This window comes from Lathamus discolor, chromosome 17 (assembly GCF_037157495.1).
Source record: "Lathamus discolor isolate bLatDis1 chromosome 17, bLatDis1.hap1, whole genome shotgun sequence".
NCBI lineage: Eukaryota > Metazoa > Chordata > Aves > Psittaciformes > Psittacidae > Lathamus > Lathamus discolor.
In genome coordinates, this window is record NC_088900.1 from 6,010,119 (window position 1) to 6,031,540 (window position 21,422).

At 41.7% G+C, this 21,422-nt stretch overlaps 2 protein-coding genes across 4 annotated transcripts in view; both read left to right on the top strand.

Annotated features, from left to right (window-relative positions):
* Positions 1–3,076, top strand: part of NCAM1 (neural cell adhesion molecule 1) — a 104,763-nt gene extending 101,687 nt beyond the window's left edge. For both annotated transcript variants that reach the window (XM_065697077.1, XM_065697078.1), the window contains one exon: positions 804–3,076. In XM_065697077.1, coding sequence (XP_065553149.1) covers positions 804–924 — 121 coding nt within the window. In that variant the 3' untranslated portion in view covers positions 925–3,076. The remainder of the gene's footprint in view (positions 1–803) is intronic.
* A 3,018-nt stretch (positions 3,077–6,094) lies between these two features.
* On the top strand, positions 6,095–21,148 carry TTC12 (tetratricopeptide repeat domain 12). 2 transcript variants are annotated; one of them, XM_065697229.1, is made up of 21 exons: positions 6,095–6,230; positions 6,666–6,817; positions 7,402–7,432; positions 7,996–8,073; positions 8,554–8,675; positions 8,915–8,974; positions 9,852–9,923; positions 10,196–10,256; positions 10,551–10,739; positions 11,305–11,374; positions 12,160–12,248; positions 12,991–13,159; positions 14,217–14,309; positions 14,521–14,584; positions 15,534–15,668; positions 16,189–16,290; positions 16,769–16,837; positions 17,649–17,750; positions 18,373–18,472; positions 19,905–20,130; positions 20,990–21,148. In XM_065697229.1, the coding sequence occupies exons 1-21, from the start codon at positions 6,167–6,169 to the stop codon at positions 21,063–21,065; spliced, it is 2,124 nt and encodes a 707-aa protein (XP_065553301.1). In that variant the 5' UTR covers positions 6,095–6,166; the 3' UTR covers positions 21,066–21,148. The 2 variants fall into 2 exon arrangements, with proteins under 2 accessions (XP_065553301.1, XP_065553303.1); XM_065697231.1 differs by lacking the exons at positions 19,905–20,130; positions 20,990–21,148 and adding an exon at positions 19,327–19,897.
* The last annotated feature ends 274 nt before the right edge of the window (positions 21,149–21,422 follow it).

Genomic DNA, 21,422 nt, shown 5'->3' on the forward strand with positions numbered 1-21,422 from the left:
CTGTGTTCTGACGATCCAACCAGCTTCTACCTGTGCTGCTCATCTGCTTCCCTAGGTGCAAATCAGTATTACAGCTATAGGCTAGATTCATCTCATCTACTCAGCAGGATAAATAAAATTGCAGTCATCTCAGACTAACTTTGTGGCTAATGGGCTGGAACTGGCACTTATGCAGGGAGGCCACCACATATGCCTTGAGTGGCACTTTGCATGACTATGAAGAGTGCATTGGACAAACAGGCTTCTCTGATTGTTCACTGAAGTGCCAAAAGACAGGTTCGTGGACCTGTGAAGATGTTGACCTCCCTTACACTTGTGTGAATATACTTGACAAAATTCAATTCTGCTGTGTTTCTCTTCCTGCAACATACTGGGAAATTCTGGGACTGACTTTCTATAGGGAAAAAGGTGTTTCAGCTGAAGTGCCAGTCTGTTCTAATAGGTCATTTGGGTGACATAAATGAGTGATGGTAAAATCAAATTCCTTTACGACTGTGTGAGTTTTCCCTTTTCCTCCTTTCTGGTTTTGCACATCACAACACAACTTGCACCTCTGCTGCATCCTGAGACCTCATCCTACTAGTATGTGAGATCAGAAAAGATTTCACTAGAGCTAAATGAAGGTGGGGGGATGGGGTGTGTGACTTAGGTTTTACTTATGTCTGCATCTGAAAATGTTCATTTTGGTCTAGCAAGTCAATAGACTTGCTTGATTCCAAAACCAGATTCTTATCACTAATTCAGCAATAGAGAGTCTGTATTTCTCTGCCTCTAAATTGTGCTATTTGGTGATTCTCCTTCAGGAAAATCCCAGTAGAAGACAAATCTGAAGTGCAAGCAACGGAAACCAAGACACCTCCAGCAGAAGTCAAGACGGTCCCCAACGAAGCCACACAAACAAACGAAAATGAGAGCAAAGCATGATCCAGCGACAGATGAAAGCAAATGACAGAACGACTTCACCCAAGCATTTAAAACACAGAACACAACACACATCTCATTCCTCTAGTGTCTGTTGCCTTTTTTAAAAAAACAAACAAAACAGAAAATGCATAAATGGGGGGAGGGGGGAATCTCTCTTTTTTTTTTTTTCTTTTATTTTCTCTCTTTTTTTTTTTTTTGTTTTTTTGTTTTTCCTTAAGATTTCTAGAAAGGTTCTATTTGTTGTGCACTTGCTTTTAAAAAGTAATACGTTTTAAAAACAGGGTTAAACCCGTAACCAAATCAGGGCTCTGCTGACCCTGTGTATAGTCAAAGAGGTCAAATGGCAAATCCCGTTTGCAGCGTGGTTGGGAAGCTCAAAATGAAATAATCCTAGACAAAAAAAAAAAAAGACAAAAAAAGACAAAAAAAAAAAAGACAAAAAAGACAAAAAAAAGACCCTGTTCTTTCCTTCGTTAGTATAGCAGATATAAACCACTGCGCCCCTCGGCGCAGCTGGCGCTTAATGAACAAAGTCCACAATTTATTTTTATACTTTTCAGTCGAGTTTGAAATATGTAAAGCCTCATAAATAAGTTATGATTTCCGTTCACCTTGTATCTGTTCAGTAAGCAAAGTGTCTCGAGCTCTTTGTGACTGAATTCTGTTCTCCACGTTAGACATTTCTTTGGGGGTTATTATCAGTTGTTAGGAAGAATGCCAAAATTACAGCTTCGGGGGGGGGATATATTTCAATTTGCAGTATTCAGACTCTACATTTCTTTAAATTTTATGTTAATTTTTGCCAACTTTCGTTTTTTCCAGTGTTTACAATTGACAATTTTTTTTTTTTTTAACTTTTGTTGTGTTTAAATGTATGTGTAAAATAGCTGCCTTTTTTTTGTTTTTTTTTAAAGAAAATACAGTCTATAGACACTAGGTTAGCAGCATGCTTGCTTTGCTGAGGGAGACATTTGAAAACATGGATGTTTACAGTAGTTGTTTCCCCTTTATCTTTTCTTAATTATTGTTGTTGTTATTATTATGATTATTATTATTATTATTATTTCTTACTGGAGTAAGAAGAAAAGTAATGCTGGGGTTTGGTTTGGGGTTTTTTTGGGGGGTGGGGGTATTCAAACCATTTGCCACCAATCAAGGTCTTTATCCAGCAATCTATATAAACGCATCTGAACTTGGAATGAGAGGGTTGCTGGTAAGAGTTCTTCTGTACTTAAATTTAGAAAGAGTTGAAGTCCCTTGCTGGACCTGGGCCTGACTGCATAAGAGAAATATCATCTCTGCTTATTTAGGACATTCTCCTCTTTCCTTCATGGAACCCTCCCGGAGCTTTGAGGAGCAGAAGGGAGATTGTACAGTTAGGGCTGGTCTGGTCTCATCTCAGATGTTTGGCTACATCAATTCCTACTTAGTATGTGAGCGAATAACATTTCCTTTGACTCTAGGAAGCCGATTTAAAAGCAAAGACTTACTGAGTAAGGGTGCTTGGCAGCATCCAAGACCCCTCCTGCAAAGCCAGCTCCATCAGCAGTTGGACTAGATGGTCGTTGTAGGTCCCTTGCAACTGAATTACTCTATCACATCATGCATATTGAGTCATCCATCCATGCTCTGCAAAATCAAAACCATGAAATCAAGAGGGAGTGCTTGGAAATCAATGCCAGCACTCCCAGTGATTTCATGTGTCCTGGCATTGTGTCTTTAACAGTTGGAAAAGGGGGCTGATGTAGTATGTGTATTATCATTATGGGCAGGAGAGCTTATCAGTGATGTTTAGCATTGGGAGCCATGGAGCAACACTGAGATTTTTGGGGTGAAAAGAGCAGAAGGAAGGCATATAGGAGAAGACCAGCCCATTGTATAGAGATGTTCCTTCTGTTGGGGTTTTGGTTTTTTCTCTTCTCTTTTTTAATTTTTTTTTTTTCATTTTTTTTTAAATTTTGTTTTCTTTTTTACTCTACTTTAGATCTGCAAGCTTGTGCACTGTGGGTGCGTGACTATTTTAGTGTGAAACGTGTTTTTTGTCATAGTATTGAAATAATAAAAGCTTCAACATAGTTTGGATGTGGAAGGTGTAGCGATAGTTCAGATTCAAAAACAAATATTCAGGAAAAAAAGAAGAAAAAGAGAACAACTCTTAAAGGAACAGAAGCCTTTAAATGAAAAATCAGACTGAGCTGACGATGGCATCCATTCTGTTGTGCTAAGGTGATGAACAGAAGGATGATGGGGGTGGGTAGACTGCAGTTTGGCTCAGGTAAATTGAGCCACTTTTCTAAGTGTATTCCTCTAAGTATGCAGTCTTCTACAGTAGCATCACATAATTTCAAACTGTGAAAAAATAATGGTCTTGTCATTTGCTAAGTGTGGGGTTTTTTGCGTTTTTTTCCTTAGCTCCTGGGATGCAAATGGAGGATGACTGGATATGCAGGCATAGACACTCATGCAATACCCATCCTGAGCAGGATTATGGGGCAGGATGGGTCCTCACTTCAAAGCCTTGTGTCCAGTTTGGTCCCTGCATGACCCGTCACAGCAGTGTTGGTATAACTATGGGGAAGTTTGGATTTTTTTCCTAAGAAATCAATCCATAAAATGTAGCACAAAAAGCTACCATGGTCTGTCTACGGCTGGGGAGAGTCCTTGGGGAGGCCTAGTGCATAGGTAGCTTGTACTTCCATTCCCGTTGATGACCACAACAACTTGTTCCTCATTTCTGCAGAGCTTTTCACTGCTTTTGTCATCTGTATGTTATACCTCCGAAGTTGTAACTCTCAGAGCTGAGCAGCTGCTAGGAAACAAATGCTGCACGATGCTAACAACCAGGAGCGTGTCCAGTGGCTTTAGTCAGCACTTGTTGCCTGAAAAGTGGGGTAATTTACCACCTGGGTCAGCATTTCTGGCATAAAAAGTACCCAGCTCGAAGCTCGATCCAACACCCACATCATTAGAAAGTACCCTACTGACTGCAGTGGGTTTGTGTTGAGATCCATAGAGTGAGCACCATTGCAAGGCAGAAGTGAACCCTGTGATTGCCTGAACGCTGGGAGTGTCCATCCAACTCCTTTTTAATGCCCTCGTGACACCTCCCAGTAGTGGTAAATTGAGTGGCTTTATGCTTCCCTTAATGATTTGTTTTAATTTAGGAGTATCCCATTTCTTGGCTTCATTGCTTTTATTTAAACCTTTGAAGAGGGACCAACCTGACGCCGTTTATGCTGTATATGTTTATATATGTATCCATACCATACATATATATCTATATGGCAATGCAGACTGATCAGCTTCTAGTTGTGGAGTGATTACATTTCATGCTGCACCATACGTAAAGATGATAATAGTGCATCCAGTTGTTCAGCTTTTAGAGTGGAGTTCTATTTTCACACTTTTCTATGGAGCCTTCAAACCCCACATTTTCACACTAGGCTGTTTTGATAGTTGTTCTCAGACCCTCCATTGACATCCTTACCGAGCATTCCCTACTTTTGGGGGCCTTCTATCTTGTTAAAAAAACAAAAAAACAAAAAATCTTTTTACCAAGTGAAACATCGGTTCCACCTTTATTCCCATTCTCACTGGTGTAAATACTGATACTAACTGAGGATTTTGACTTTGCATTCTGTCAGAATACTGTGTTCAAATAAAAACTACAAAAAAAAGCTCGTGCCTGCACTCTTCTTTAGATGCTCTCCTGGGTCCTGGGTAGAGACGTGGATTCCCAGGGCTGTATTTGCCTGTGAGATTAATGCGAGCGAGCAGTCCCATTGTGGCGTGCCCACAGCGGGAGTTCAGCATCTGTCTTGAGGCTCGGGGCTGTAGACAAGCAGGAAGTGCAACTGCCTCCACAGTCACGTTAGTGAAGCAGTCATGCTGCGAGGTTCAAGCTGGCGCATCTCGAACAGTGGCGGTGGGATGGGGTAGTTTCTCTGCCGCAGTGTAGAGAGTTTCCTTGAGGTAACTGGCATACAAATGCAGTTTCATGTCTAATGTGAATCGGGGGCAAATGCATTTCCCCTTAAAAAGTTGTTTCTTTCTTCCCTGGCCATGGGGGGTGTACATGGGAATGTCGGCTTCAAAAGGTGTCCTTAACCCATCCTGAATTGGGTCCTTGAACTTGATTAATGTAGGATGAATCGAATTGAATTGAATTCTGTCCTAAGCATTGATCTCCTAGGGCACAGAAGGAGAAACTGGAGCTGTGATTTGTGTGAATACTTGAGTGTCAGAATTGCTCACAGAAATACGAGAGAGTAAATGTATGAGCTGAAGTACTTGTTATCCAAGGGAAGACCCTTGTCCTTTCTGCTTACTCTCCAGAGCTTTGCCCTCTGTTCTTGAGTGCTGTTCACACTGTGGCTTGCCGTAAGGCTATTTTAGCAAAGCCGCTGTGATTTGCCCTGTATGTTCAGTGCTTTAGGAAAAGGGATAGGAAGAATGCACAGGAAATAATCCATCTTTTTGGTGGTGGGTTCTTTCAGCAGGTGCCTGTCACTGCACTTTGGAATTCAGGTTCCAGATTAAGGCTCTCAGGTCCTCCACAGCTCTCACTTTGCTTTCACTGGAATTTGACTTCCCTCTCCTGACTCTTTTACGCACTTTACGGGGTTTTGCCAGCCTGCTTTGTTCTTGACAGAGTTCCTCCTTATGTTTGTATGTCTGTAGCATACAGTGGGCAAAATGGTTCTGTATTCAGGTACTGATTTCCGCTTTGTTGTCCTGCATGCCTGGAGTACTGCGTTTTCTACGAGAACCCCCCGTGAACAAGGGAGGAGGGTGGATGTGGTACGACCTCAGCCCTTGCCCAACGCTCATGCGGTTCACTTGCAACGATCCCGCACGGCACTGGCGGCGTTTGGCCACCAGAGGGCCCCCTTGCGGCACGCTGCAGGGCGAGCGATGCTCTGGAGGACCGGGCGGCGCAGCGGGGCCGCGGCAGCCTCCCCCCAGTGCCCGTGGCTGCTCCTGCCCCTCACCGTGCCCCGGGTTACGCTTGAGGGAGCAGAGCCCCAGATGCGGCGGGGCCGGCCGGGACCGAGCCCTGACCGGGGCTGGAACCGCCGCCTCCCGCTGCCCCTCCGCGAAATGGCGGCCAGCGGGACCCCGCCCTTCATTTGCATGGCCACGCCCCAACTGCTGACGCTACGGCAAGGGCGTAGTCTCCACGGTAACGGCCGCGGCGCTGCGCATCTTGGGGTTCGGTCGCCCCGGTCCCCGAACCCCGGCCATGGTGGGCGACGAGGAGCAGGAGCGGGATTTCCAGCGGTTCCTCCGCCGTGTGGATGACATCGGTAAGCGGGGCCGGGCGGGGGGTGAGGCCGGTGCCGGTGGCGGGGCTGGAGGCGGACGGACATCGCCGTGTTCCGCAGATACGTTACTAGGGGCTGAAAGGAAAAAAGGGGGGGGAAGACAGTGGAAAAGGGACGGAGAAGAGCCAGATTCCACCCCTCGTCCCGAGTTCGCTTTATGCCAAGCGTCCTTAGGAGCTCAGGTGTCAGGGTTTGCGGATACCAGGAGCTGCTTCCTAAACCTGGGAATTTTTATCATGTAGAAGCTGGAGGTAGCCCTCGGAAGCGAGACGAAGTTGTGTTTCCGTCTATAAAGGTTATCCTGGTCACCAGTGCCCTCAAAAGCATGTCATCAGATGCACAGTTGAGCTCCTGGTCCCTCCAGGATCATTTAGAGTATTGTGTATCTCTCTCTCCTTTTTTTAATTCCCTTTTTAGCCAATTTAGTGCAAGGCTTGAGCTCCACAGACTCGGCTGTCAATGCAAAAGCCATTGCTGAAGCGGAGAAAAGGCTCCATGATCAAGAAACTAGCAAGAAAGAAGAAAGCAAAACTACCGTCAACAGAACAGTCATCAACACACGAGCTTCTGTAAGGACTCTATTCCCTTTGAAGTCAAAGCTATGCAGCTTAGGGCTCTTAAATAACTCTAGTCCATATTCCTTGCCCAGGAGAAAAAAATCAGAACAGTACTTACAAGCATGTTCTGAACGTGACGTTTTTCACTAGTTATGTTATTGGGAGGTCCTTGATGTTGTATTGTCTTTGTTTTAAGCCTGCTAATAACACCAAAGAGTTCTGTGGGACTTATCCAAGTTGAATGCAAGCACAGAGGTGCCATAACTTGTAGCTTTACCTGTGCTTCAGGAACTTGAGCAAAACCAGTTGAAGACACAAGAGTCCCCTCATTAATTTCACTAGGCTTTGATTCCTGCAGTAGGGTTTGGCTTTCAGTGATTTGCCCTGTGAAAGGTACAGGAAGCTTTCCAGTAATATAAAAAACTATTAAACCCTTATCTTTTATTCAAGTGTCAATTTCATATTCCCCATATGCATCGCTGTGGGTATTTCAGACATCCTGTAGCTTTGAACAACTTAACCGAGTGTTCCTTTGCTGCTATGGGTTGTACCAAAATGTCCGTGTACATGCATGTGCTGTGTTTCTCTCTTTTTAGGATGTGGCAAATGCAGAGGCAGTGAATGCAGGTAGGACAGTGCTCCCTCTGGTACTTAGCATCTCTTCAGCCTTAGCAGAGGTGGAGTAAGGATTGCTGTTACTTCATGCAAGACTGAATTCCACTCCTGCCAAAGTCAGAGCTAACTTCTCTAGTGACTTTAATCAACATCCAGGCAGATTTTGGAACACATACAAAGATCTTATAAATATGGCTGTACTTGCTCATAGGTAGAAGGCTTGCTAGTATAATTATTGTATTCGGGTGTCTCATCTCAAAGATTGGTACTCTGAATTTAAAAGGAAACAAGTCTGTCTCTAGAGGTTAGATACTTCAAGGCAAGTGTGCAAATCCTCAGTAGCAGCATGGTCTTTACATGTAATAGCTTGTCATTTGTGTTCCACTTCAATTGTTGAAATGTCCCCGTAGTATTTTCTGTGTAGCAAAATAACTCAGAAATACCTTAGAAATGACCTGTTTCCCTTATCTGCAGATTGACTTTAATGATGCTTTTTTTCCTTTTTTTACTTAAAACCAAACAACCTACCTGACAACAACCGTAACTGAAACACCACCAACTCTCCCGGTTCACAGATGGCTTTCTGGCGATGCTGGAAAAGGATGCAAAAGAACGTGCTAAACAAAGGAAGAGAAATGAACACTTAGCAAATGGTAATTGTGAAAGGTTTTATTAAGTAATGCCTCCAGAGACTGCTTAGCAAGAACTGGGCTGGTTTAAGAGCCTACTGTCCAGCTACTCTGTTACTGTCACTCTCATGCAGGCTGAGATAGTGCTTTGGTTATCTGAGACCAACCTTCTCCACAGAACTGATTAGCTGGATATAACAGGGTTATATACTTGACAGAGTTGTTCCAACCTCTGCTTCTCCATGCTGTCCTCTTTATGACATGAGTTTGGGATGGGGCAAAGACAAATGTTCAGTTTTCTCTCTGAAAGAGGATTGGAGATCATACGCACTGAATAGCTCAGAGGTCCCTTGCAAATGGTGAGTAATGAAGACAGCTGCAGTGAAGCTGGACTGGAATTTTTATGATTATTCCAACAGGAGAATATGGCTTCTGTTTCCTCAGTCACCTTTTGGGGAAATAAAACCCAAATGGTATTTTGAATGCACGTCTGTTGGTTTGCAGCTCTGAAAGAGAAAGGAAACGATGCCTTCAGGAAAGGAGACTATGTCAGAGCCATTCAGAGATACACTGAAGGTCTGGAAAAACTGAGAAATAAACAGGAGCTTTACACAAACAGAGCACAGGTCAGCATGTGGGAATGAGCTACCACTATACTGCTTTTGTATTTTGGTTTATTAAATATATTCTAAATTACAAACTCCAAGTAGGTAGAGGACAAGTGAAGAAACAGCAGGGATTTTTCCTGCTAAATCAGTGGCCAGACAAACCAGCAGTCTAAATTAGGTGGGTTTGTACAATAGTTAGTGGAAGTTGGTTGAAATACTCTCATTATTCTGCCTGGACTCCCTTGGTTTTATTTCAGGCCTACCTGAAGGTGCATGAGTATGAAAAAGCCATTGGTGACTGTGAATGGGCATTAAAGGTAACTTCAGGATTCTGTCTTTTATGATTATGTCAAATGCTCCTGGAAGGTGGGCTTGCGTGTAACTGATAATACAACAAGAGACAACTTGCTAATGGAAGTGAAAGGATGTGGTGGTGTTGCACAAGTTCCTGCATCCTAAATTAAGTTGAGCAGCATAAAGCAGTTAGTATCTCAGTGCTGCCTGTATGCGGAAGCTTTTCTAGCTCTTAAGAGTATTTAATAAGTGATAATAAGCTATTAACTACACTCATTGGCACCCTTCTAAATAGGGAAAGGGACTCAAAGCTCACAAAGATCAGATCTGCTGGGAAAAGTGAAGATACCCTATAAAATGCCAAAGAGCTGAATGTGAATTCAGTTGTGTTACATGAGCGATGCTTAGGACTACGACACAGTTAACAGATTATTAACAATATTGGCAGCATCATTTCAAGAAATCAGTATTTTTCACAGGGATTTGAACTGGAAAAGATGACCTAACTTTTAGTTCATGGCAAAAGTAATCAAAACACATGGAAATTCTGTTGTTAAAGAAGTTCTGTGATTACAGACTTCTTGATGCAGGCCTTAGCATTACCTAACTGCATGGGGGTCTGCTTGTATTGCCTGAAGGGCAGGTTTCTGGGAAGGGTACTAGCACCAGCAACTTTCCCCCTTTAACCAAACCAAAGCCAATGTTCCTTGCATTGGGAGGAAAAGTTGGTACCTGGAGTTAATATTTTAGCATATAATCTTCAGATGCCTCTAGTAGCTGAATACCCTGTTCTGTGCTTACAGTTATTTTGGGCAGCTATACCTATCTACCAGAAGGCTGTGAAAACACTAAAAGGTTAAAATTTGAAGCATGTAATTAATAATTCCTTTTTTACCGCAGTGCAACGAAAAATGTATTAAAGCCTATTTTCTAATGGGGAAGGCTCATCTGTCACTTAAACACTACAGTGAGGTAAGTTGACTAAATCTTATGGCCTTTGGCCCATGTTCTGCTTTTGATGTAATGATGTGGGTAAGAGGGAGAAATTTGTGATCTTAAGAACTGGTCAAATGAAAATATATTGAGCCTTCAGGCTTGAGAGGAACTTTCTGTGCTTTGCAAAGACTAATAATTCTAATAATAGTCAACTTACACTTTTAATTATGAAAGTTTTTACTTGTGTGTCTCCGTAAGATTTATTTTCCACACTTAAGTACAGTGACCCATTTCTTTTCTCTGTTAAGGCCAGGCAGTGTTATGAGAAGATCTTACAAATCGATCCCCAAAAGGAAAGCCTGTTTAAAGGTAAGGAATAGAAATGGTTACCTTGTCATCCCTTGTTTTCTGATCGAGATGGAACCTAATCAAAACCACTGTTCTGCTTTTCAGAACTTTTGGTGGAGTCTCTTCACTCAGCTTTTGTTCCTGATTGTTTCTTTTTGAAGCTCTGTTTCACTGATCAGAGCAGTGGGTCATTCTGTATATACGCATGTAGAAGGTAGCTCTCTGTCCGTCAAGGAATCAGCTTCATTCTCTCTCTGAAAGCTGACCATATAAAAACATTTAACTGCCATGCTTTGTTGTCTTTTGATTTCCAAGATTGTATGAATGAGGTAAACTTGGAGGAAAAAAGAATGAGAGATGAAGAGAGAGCAATGAAGGAAGTTCAGTCTGGAAAGCTTGCTGCTCTGTCTGTAAAAGAACTGCTGCAGAAACTGCGTAGACCTGACCAGAATGTCCTCTACTATGCAGGAGGGATCAGACTTTTAGCAGGAACTGTGAAGGATTGTAAGTATTTGATGTAAAGGCTGTTGCTGATGGGAGCTGTAATCCAAGCAGATGAATACAAGTGAGTTAGTTTTTTAAGGAACAGGAAAAATTGTTCCTATATTAAAGACATAAAATCAGCAATGTTTGATATTTCAGAATTTATGGGTCATAGATATTTATGCCTATTTTACAGAAGTAGACCAGTGTTGTGTCTGAGCTGTTAAGAATCCTATGGATTTGGGTCTCTAAAGAGCCATTTCATTTGTTTAGAAATATTTGTAATTCTCTGCTAAAGCATACTCATTTGCAAAGCCAGCTCATGTTTCACTCTTCCTAAAAAGCCTTTAACTTGAAGTCAATTGTCCTTTACAGCACCAGGCATGAATTAGAGCACTCTTCAGCTTCTAAGCTTCAAGTAGCATTCTTGGAGTTGTTCTCCTCTTTTGATGACATTCTTTCCCCAGAGCTGTTGATCCAGTGACCTTTTCTTTTAACACTGTGTTAGAGAAGAGCAGGAGTCTGCCTTCACAACGATCTATCAGCCAGATGGGTCACAGAGCTGATTTGTTTATCTCTTTTTCAGGTACTGAGCAAACTTTATTTAGAACAAACAATGGATTCAGTATCCTCGGGGACAGCGAGATTGTAAGACGGTAAGAGCTCTGCAGGGGGAAACAGTAGGGTGTTACAGCCTGAGGAAATGAAAACACTGCTTTCAAGAAACACAATCACCTCTTGAAATGCAGGTGAAATGACCAGAAGATAATGTAATAGCAGATTTTAATGTCTGAATGGACTGACTCATATCTGACTTTTAATACAAACAGTGCTTTCTTAGATGCAGTGAACAGAATTGAGTTTCTGCTTCTGACTCCTATTTCTGTACAGTTATCCTATCTCACAGCGAGAACAGGTCTGATTTAAAAAAACACAGCTTAATAGAGAACAAATCTGAAAGCACTTAGTTGCTAAAGTTGCTGAATGTATATTTGAGTCAGGTTCAGGTAGATAATGGCAACAAGAAGATGCGGTTGGAAGATTTTGCATAACTAAGGTTCAGAGCAGCACGATTGGTTGAACAGGGCAGGAGAGCTACTCTTTTAAGGTTCTCAATGGGACTGCAGCACAGGGGCTTCTTGAGGGCCCATCAATATTTTGGGTGCAGAAATGAATTTCTCACCTTTATGATGCTGTGTAATGCTCATATAAGGTCTGTGTGTGTTGAGGGTAGAGTAGACCTAGTAGATAATAAATCTGCTATCAGGGGAAGTCCTCTGGAAAGCCATACTCCTAAAAACAGTTAACCAAGGAGCTGGGTTTAGAGCTTATGAGCTTAAGTGTGTGTGTGCCAGATCCTCATCTCTGTGAGGCGTTGCCAAAGACCTAACTGTTTGATCTGTCCTTTGCTCTTTTTTTGTTGTCACCATTTCTAATTCAGGGGCTTCTGTGCAGAGAGCAAAAGCGCTGCCGAAGTGGATTTGTCTGTTTCTCTGCTGCTCCTTTGGCAAGCTGTCTGCGCTGGGAACGGTAAAAATATGTAATCAACATTAATCATTGTAAATGTACTGTTAGTATGGCGCTTACTGTGTCTAAAATTGATGTTTGGCATGAACGTCGCTTTCCCAGAGTGCTTGGGTCTAGACCTTACTGTAAACTAAGTTTTACAGGTCAGTAGCAAGTGCTGGCATACACTGCTAGCAGCAACCACGATTTTGGCAGGTATGTTCATTGTGAGATGAAATTTTCAGTCTATTTCTATGAGCATATTAAAACTACTGAAGGGGTGGAAAATAAATTCCCTGTGATTATTATTGCTTTTAAGATAATGTTACTTGTAGAATTTTGTTTTTAAACAGTTACACCAGCAAAAAGCAGAGTTTTATAGAATTGCCTTTAGAGAAGGCAAATTCTTTTGGCATTCACAGTCAGGAGTCACTGGGGAGGTAGCCCATGTTTCTAGGGAGTGTATACATAGATAAGAAATGGGCTGGGGTGGTGGTGGGTAGTAAAGTGATGCAAATTGCCACACAAGGAAAATACAGAATGCTTGATGCCAGTGCCTGTGTTGACTTGTAAATCATGGCATCCAGCTGATTCTCAAGCGAATATTAATGCTGCAAGGTAAGGGGAAACCCCACATTAGTGGATGAAATAAAGACATTAAACCTTTTAAATCAGCATCTAGGAAAAAAAATGAGAGTAATGGTGATGCCATTGTGTGTGACATTGCTCTTGGATCTTCTTTTTTTTTGTTGTTGGTTTTATTCAGAAGAAAATCAGCGTCTTCTATTGACTCACCCTGATGTGAGTGCACAGCTGCCAAAACTGCTTTCCTCAGGGGTATCGGAGATCCAAAAGGAGACATTGGCTCTAATTTATCTTTACTCAGAGAATGAGAATGGAAGGAGACTGCTGGTCAGGCACCTGGATTTAACCAAGTAAGAAACACTGCTATACCTTAGACAAATCGTAATGCCTGGGTTCACAGATGTTCGGAAATCATTCCCTTAGCAATATGGGACATTATATTCATCTGACTGAACATAATGACATTGAGATTTCCGTCCTCGAGGGATAGGCCTAGCTAAGCAAAAGTAAAAGTTAGGGGTGTGGGGAAAACTTTGTATCTGAAGATGTCTGCAAAACCAGGTAGAAAGGGCTTATTCTAGAAGATGTTCATAAAATTCTGAAGCACAGCCTTTTAAACCACTGTTTGTCTAAACACCAGTCAGAAGCTTACACTGTTGTCTCTTAATAGTTCATGGTTTCAAGCTGTGAGTCTCCTCATTTGGTATGATTATTTGTGTTGCCATGACTCAGAGTAGAGAAAGAAAGAACAGTCTGTTACCTTTATCTTGCTATCCTGGTGTTTCCTTTTAGTATTAAGCAGAGGTGAAATCTGAATTTGTTGGCTGGGACTACACGGTTCGAAGTAATGGATGAACAGAAAAGATTCTCCAGCAGTTGCACACACGTCATTATATTAATACAAGATTAATCCAGAGACATTTTTCCTTGAGAGGAGAAGTTCAAGAAATGAGCCACATCTGAGAGGATGCTTAATAAAAGGCAGATAATATTACTGTGGCTTGAAATATCAGGAGCCAGATACATCTCCTGTGAACTTCTGAAAGAGATCCTGGGCCTGATTGCTTTAAAAGAGTTAGGGTGCAAAGTTGCAGGTACTGAGCTTCTTGGCAGTTGGGCTTGCCAACAAAAAGAGGTGAGACTATAGGTTCTCTTACTGTGCTTACAAAGTCAGAGAAGAGCGGCAGGGAATTTCAGCTCAGTAGAGGAGCATGTGGAAATACTGTGAGAGAATCTAGTGCTGAAATACTGTTCTGGCGGCTGTTAGGTAACTGAGTGTGTTTAGAGAGCATAGTATATCTAGATTGGTCATAAATCATTAATTGTGTTGGTGCACTTAAACTATAATTTGGGTCTTTAATAACTAACCTGAAGCTGACATGATTTTTTTGGCTTTTTGAATCACAGGTGGCTGCAGGTTTTGATGGTGTTTGTCAGCAGCACTGATGCCAGGGCTAGCAGTGCCATGAACATATTATCTGATTTAAGTCAAGAGGAAAGGTAACATGTATTTCTTCATTAATTTGTAAAACATTGTACTTCAAAATGTACTGAGTGAGCTAGTGATAGAGGCTGCTGGCTGCCTTTGCTGTGAGGGTACATTGCTGACTGATGTTTCCTTTGATTTTATGTTGCTGTTGTGTTGCCTTCTTCTGTGAGTTTTGCCTAAAGCTTTAAGTGTCCAAATACAGCTTTCTTTATCCCCCAACAGGTTCAAAGCCCAGTGTCGTGTCATGCTTTCCACAGATGTTTTACCTTTATTCACCCAGTTGCTGGTATGAAAGAGCTCAGTGTCCATATTTCTGGTTTGCTTTGGTGCATTATGGCTTACAACCACTCTTGCAGTTTTACGGCCAGTTGCTCCTAGACAGAACCCCTCAGTGGCAGAACTACAGTAGTTACTGTGCCTCTAGTTCTGTAGGCATAGCAAATCCAGTTTTGTCATATGCTTTCCTTGGAAAAATGTTCTCAATCTGCAGTACTTGGTGCTTCGGTTCTAGGTGTTACTAGTTTTATATTCACTAAAATCTCTAGACTTGACTGCAGATTCTCAGCAGTCATCTGTCAGGCTTTGTGTTAGGCTCTTAACGTGACTTCAATCCACTGCCACCAACTGGTTGCATTTTGGATAGTGACTTTTTCTGTTTCTAATCTGATAGATCAGTGTGAAGAGATATTAGGTCACAAGGCAGAGGTGTTTAGTGGTTCGGATCCCTTTCCTGGTTGTTTATTTAAACTGCAGACTTATAATACTGTTGGTACAGAAACCTGTCCTCAAGAAGAGGGAAGGTAATAGGGAAGATTTGTTCCGTTGCAGAACAGCATATAGAGATGGGAAGTAAAACACTTCCACTTCTCCAAATGTACACCAATACAAAGCAATAATTATAGCAATTTTACATTGCTTATTGCTCTTGCCCTTTGAAATCACCTTACTGGAATTACAGCTGCAGCAGAGGCTGTTCTGTGAGCTAAGTGATGGAAGGCAATTTTCAAAGCCTGAGGTTAGCGACCAGAGAATCTAGTCACTTTTTCTGAAGAGTCTTAAAACTACATCAGGAGATTAACTGGGAAAATGAGAGTGATTTCCAAACTTCGGACTGTTGGGACTTAACATCGGTAGGAGAGATTCTGGAATCCCATTTTCCATTGCCAGAGTGATAGGAGCATATATTTGTTGTTTCCTTGTCATTTGTTCTTAACTTGGTATTCCACTCTTTTCAGACCTCTGCCAAGCTGGTGAACCAGACAGCCCTTGCCCGTTGCATTGGCATCATGGGGAATCTGTGTGCAGATGGAGTCATTCGAATGCAGATGGCCGAGTGCAAAGAGTGCTGGCAAGCATGCTTAAAGCTTGTGGTAAAGAAACTTGACGACTTCCTAGAATAGTGTTATCAGCCCTATCTTTTGTGGAAATGGTACTTGTGTGATCATGTTTGTTTTCCTCACCTAATAGCTCTGAACCCTTGACTGAGATCTTTTGAATCTAGTAGTTGGATTAAGGTCTCAGAAGTTGTGTCAGTAGAAGGCAGCGGGGTGCAGAGTGATCCGTTGTTGTGAGTGGCTCCTTTCAGGGTAAGGATGCAGTATGAACTCAGTCCACTGAAACTGAAGAATTCAGAAGGTGGGAAAGGACCTTGTTACCTGCTTAAACATCACAAGTTTGGAGTGTGCAGTTTTAGATACCAAAGTGAAACAAACACAAGAATGAATCTGTATCAAAAAGCTGTTATTAGCTCTGGTGCTCACAGGACTTCTTCTTTCTGAGTGCTCCCTCATTCCTCCCCTGATGCACCATGTAAGTAAGCACACAGAAGACTGAGGAAGTACATATTTTGATCCTCTGAACTGATTGTGTTCTTCTCTCCTTTGTATACAGGATGAATATTTTGATGTCAGCACATACGAATACCAAGAGTGTTTGTTTGCAGTTCTGGGCCTCATGATGAACTTGCTGCTTGAATCAAATGCGATTATCCAGGTATACAAGATCTGTGAATATTCTTTAGGCTGCCAACCTTGGATTTTGCTGGCGTTCAGTTAATTCTTCATTTTTATTGGTGTTTAAGGTTATCATTAAGGGTAATGGACAAGTAAACTAATAAGTGAAAAGATGTACAAAATTCCTTCCCTTTCCCCCTCCCAGTTATGAGAAAAATACAGTGTCAAGCACATACCTTTCCATAGTAGTGTAAATGTTTTGTTCTGCATCAGTCTCCAATTATACAATATGTGTAAACGCTTGGCATATTCCAGAATTATTTAAAACTTAGGATTCCATCAAGAAGGAAGAAATTCTTCTGTTACATGTGAGTGCTGAAGCGTTAGTAACTTATTGCCATGTGTGCCCTGATCCCCACTGGATTCTTTGTTGTAGAGTACTTTGTCTATTAACCCATTTCTGCTCTATCACTTCCCAGCAGTCAGCTAGAGCTGATGTTTTCATGTTGTTGTTTCAGTACTTTGCTGTCGACATAAGTGGCAGGTGCATGTCTCTCCTCAGGGATAAGGATGGAAGGATTGTCACAGTAAGTGGGATATCTATGGACTAACAAAAGATTGTATTAGCCAACCTGACCTGAACACTTCAGTGCAAACTCCTGCCCTGCTTTGAAGCCTAAACCAATAATTATTATTAGTAAAGAAGTGATACATCGCTTATATTTGTCAGGTTTGTATATGGTTTGATGCAAGAGGTTCTCATTGTCTCTTGATATCTGTATGATAGAAGCTCTTACAAATGATTTTATCCTTAGGATGGTTTTCAATATAAAACCTCTTAAGAAAAAATAATAAATCTAGAAGCAAAGGAGCAAGAACAATTTGGGTGTTCAGCAGCTGTTTAATTTCACAGTTCCTGTATGTGAATCATACTTAGGAGATTGTACTCCTGTTAATGGTGTGTCACTCCCACAGACAGCAGTTATTCAAGGCAAATAGGTGGGAGCAGATGGGAACCTAGAGACCGTTCACCTCTCTGAATTCACATGAATTGTTCTGATCTGCTTTACTTGCCTCAGTACCAGCAGTGCTGGGCTGGTTTCTACTAGGAATTTTTAAGTAACTAAACTTAACGGGGAGTTGCCCTGATGTCCGTTTGGTCTCATCTCTCTCTACACTGAGTCTCTAAAAGCTGTGCTGAGTGCAGTTTCCAGTAAACAATAAAAAACTCATGTCCTGAAGATGTTCTTTGTTATACTGCTGTAAATTTCTCTTTTATGACTTTAATTACTTTGGGTTTATTCTGCAAAACCAAGATAATTTGAAAACTGCTTCAAGTTGTCTGGACAAATAAACATTGTGGTTTTTTAACTTCTCTCACATTGTTTTCTAATTAAGAGAGCCATTGGAGTGCTAAGTCGCATCCTGCCAGCGTCCTCCTCGGCGGTAGAAGAAGTAGTAAAAGGAGGGATGGTGAAGAAAATGATCAAATTCTTGAAAGTAAATGAATTTAACAAAATTCACTTTATTTCTGCTTTTATTATCCCTTAAGAGAGCCATAGTTGCAGCTGTGTTTAGCTTATTTTCCCTGAGAAAGACTTGTGCAGACACTCTGGCTTCATTTGTCTGCATCTGTGTTGTCCATTGTAACAGTGCTCTCAAGTTTAGTTTTAAGCTAGGTAGCCAGTTTTGGAGACCAGTCTGCCTTCTGTAGTCTGGTCTGTAGGCCAGATTTTCCAGTTGTTTCCATGTGAGTGAGATGCCTGTGCACAGCTCTGCTTCCAGACACCTGTAATTCAAGAATCCATTACTGCAGGGCCCAGCTGGAGGACTGAAGCTTACAGTTGGTGTGATCTGATTTGGACCACTGAAAAGCAGTAGAGCCCTTGCCACTGATTATCTGTGAGCACTGAACCAAGCTTGGGAGCACGAAAGAGACAGTTCTTTTGTCCTTTTCAGCCTGTGTTCGTCTTGAGATACATATTCTGCAAAGGTCTTAATTTGGTATTTGGGCTTAGGCAGAAGGAACACCTACCTTCATGGTACCTAAGCTATTCTGTAACCTTGAGCAAGTTGGGGTATGAACTCTACATTTGTTAACGTATGCTTTAAATAAATCTAGGCTGGAGGACAGACTACATGCAATTATGGTATAAAGACCCTTTCCATCTGCACCAGAAGTAATAGGCAAGCTCAAGAAGATCTCGTGAAGTCAGATAAAGGTAAGTGACTAAGCAGAAGCTGGATGCAGAGATGTAATCTCAGTATTGGCCAATTACTTTCTTCTCTTCTAGAATGGAACTGAACACTGGCATTTAATCTGGCAAGACTTTAGCCATGGTATCTGACCTCCTGAAACAGTGCTTAATGATCCTTAGCTCTGTGTGTGGATGGAAATAGGCACATCAGATAATAAGCCTGGGCTAGAGAAACTGTGCTTTCATTGAGTGAAATGGCTTGGTATGCTTTGTCAGGGCCACAAGTATATAGATTTTGAAAGGAAGTGCTTGTAAAATGTAACTGAATTGGGTTGTATTTCCCAAAGCTAGTAGCTAAAGTAGAAAACTTCACTTAAACATCTGATTTGCAGAGGTTGAGGCTGTTCATAGTTTCCTTCAATTTACATGTGGATATTTAGCCTGGTATTAAAAGGAAATGGATATGGAGACAGAGTGATGATATCAGGCCAGGTGTCTTAGGGTATTTTTGAGTATATTCATTCTAGTCATGCGGTATAACACTACTTGGATTGCTTTACAATGCAGGTTCAATTAATGCTAATGTGACTACAACAGAGAATACTTAAGTTTTATCTAAATGGTTGAACCTGTCAAGAAACTGTCAGCTCATGTAGTTCAACTTGAACCCTAAGGATTTCCACTCATTAAAAGCCTCTCAGAGCATCATCTTCCTATTGTACACCCCATATTAGTTTCACTGTCATCTGTAAAGGAAGCTTTCATTTCTACAAATTAGCTATAACACTTCACTCTAATTCTTTCTGCCAAAACTCTGGGTATTAATCTTGTGAGAAGTCACAATCTCTTATTTTTTTCATCTCTGTTTGCCAACCCAGACTTTGCCCTGTTGCTAGGAGCCTGATGGAATTGAGCTATAGTCCCATGACATAAGACTGCATTCCAGATGGGCCGCTTAGTTCAGCGTATTCACCAGCCACTGTTGCTGTCTGGAGCAGCAGTGCCTTTTCAGCAGATGATGTTGCAGAAAAAGGTGGGATGTGATCTGGAAGAACAGATGGAACCATGAAAGAAAGCCAAAGCAAACTTATGTAACCCCCGAGGAGACTTCATGCATGTGGAAGCTGTGGCTGTCATTTATTTAGAAAGTGGTCTCCCTAAATGTTGCTAGGTTCTGTGGCCTGAGGTGTTGCTGCTGCTTACAGATGCCTGCAAGAGCTATGCAATTCTGTGCCAGTACAGACAAACTATTCTGCTGCTGTACGTTAGTATAAGTTGCAGAAGTAGATAAGCTGAGCTGTTCATGAAAGTCCTTGCTCCTCCAGGTTTTCCAGAAAAACACTCAACACAGAGCAGTGCTTTCTTCCTATGAGTTTAGATAAAGGCAGGAGAAAGTATCAGTGGTACTCGAACAAATCCGTATGCATTTTGTACAATTAGTCTCTCTTTCTCCCAGGGTTCAGTGTGCTGCTGAAGCTCTTGGACTCAGAGAATGAAATGATTGTAGGCAATGCTGCACTCTGCCTTGGCCAGTGCCTTGTAGTTCCTGGAGCAGCAACATCCTTACTGAATTCCAGTGTTGTGATGATCTTATTGAAACATGCTGGTGGTGATGCGAGAAGAACTTCAGTGCAGGAGAACGCAGCAATTGCTCTGGGGAAGCTTTGTGTTGCTGAACCAAGGTACTGTAAAAAAGACTGTTGTTCTACACCATCTGTTTGTTAGCAGACGATAATTCTTGACCTGTGTAAGTTGATTCTATTTGTAGAGCAAGCAGGTACAGGACAGATCATTAGTTTACATAAATACTCCATGAAATCTATTATCCTCCAACTACAGTTGGCACTTGCGGTACTATCCCCACAGTTCTGTTCCTGTTCCTCCTTAGCATGCTTCAAGGAGAATTGCTTTCTGGTGTTACCTGTCCTGGAAGAATGGAAAGAGGAGGAGTAATGTTGTGCCTTTGTAGAGGTCAGAGCAATAACAAGAGCAAAACAGAAGTATAAATGTCAGCAAAGAATGTCTGCTGCTGCCAGCCAAGTGTATGCCAACCTCTAGCTAGCTGCAAACTGTCAGCTGGATCTTGAACTGCATTCCAGACACATGAGCTGAGCGCAACTTGTTAATATGCAACCTTGCAGAAAGCAAGGCATAATGCTTAGTTTCCAAAAGTTTCAAATCTTGCTTCTGTTGGAGATCACAAATGAACAATAGAGAAATTATCTGCTCTGAGAGTTGTAAAACACTCCAGAGGTGCAAAAGGGGAACTCCTTATTTTCTTAGGTTGTTTGGAGGGAGGGGTATTTGCAATGCCATAAATTTGCACAATTGTCAAGTATTATTTAGGACTTTCATTTTCCTTTTTGTAGGGAACTGTGATCTAGAAACTTTCTCATGCTACTTTAGGAGTGATTTATCGAAGGTAGCATTGAACATCCTTGACAATTTGGGCATGGGTGATATAGCAGAGGACTGCAAGCTGAAAACTTTCATTGTTGATCATCTTATATTCCCCCAGCAACCTTTGTATTGTCTTTTCAGGCATATTTTTCAACTGCGGAAACTCAATGGTTTGGCCATCCTGAACTCCTGTATGAAATACGTGCATAGCATCTGAAGTTTTCAAGAGAGCTTCAAAATGTGCTGTTAATATGACTTGCTGTTGAGTATTGTAGTTTTCTCTTTAATAAAGCTAACTCAAAGTGCATCAACTTTTCAGTCCCTTTTTCAAGTGATCCTCCACAGAAACCAGTCAAAGAGTATCAATGTGTCAGGAGAAAGAAGTTACTTTATTATCTAGGCCAACAACTAAAGTAACAGCTTGCAACAAGCTTACGTTTGATATACTAAATAATGTTGCCTGTTCTTACAGGTGAGTTCCTTGCTCGTTAATCACTGACCAAGGCCTTGTTTAATCTCCTTTACAGTTTGGGTCCAGTACCCAGTGTATTAGAAGAAAAGAGACATAAATTGT

What these genes read in the sequence shown, in the direction of transcription:
- TTC12 (XM_065697229.1), top strand. Translation starts at nt 6,167, where the DNA reads ATGGTGGGCGACGAGGAGCAGGAGCGGGATTTCCAGCGGTTCCTCCGC. An exon ending in AAATGATCAAATTCTTGAAA is followed by an intron (nt 17,751 to 18,372) that starts GTAAATGAATTT and finishes AAATAAATCTAG; the next exon opens with GCTGGAGGACAGACTACATG. An exon ending in CTTTGTGTTGCTGAACCAAG is followed by an intron (nt 20,131 to 20,989) that starts GTACTGTAAAAA and finishes TTGTCTTTTCAG; the next exon opens with GCATATTTTTCAACTGCGGA.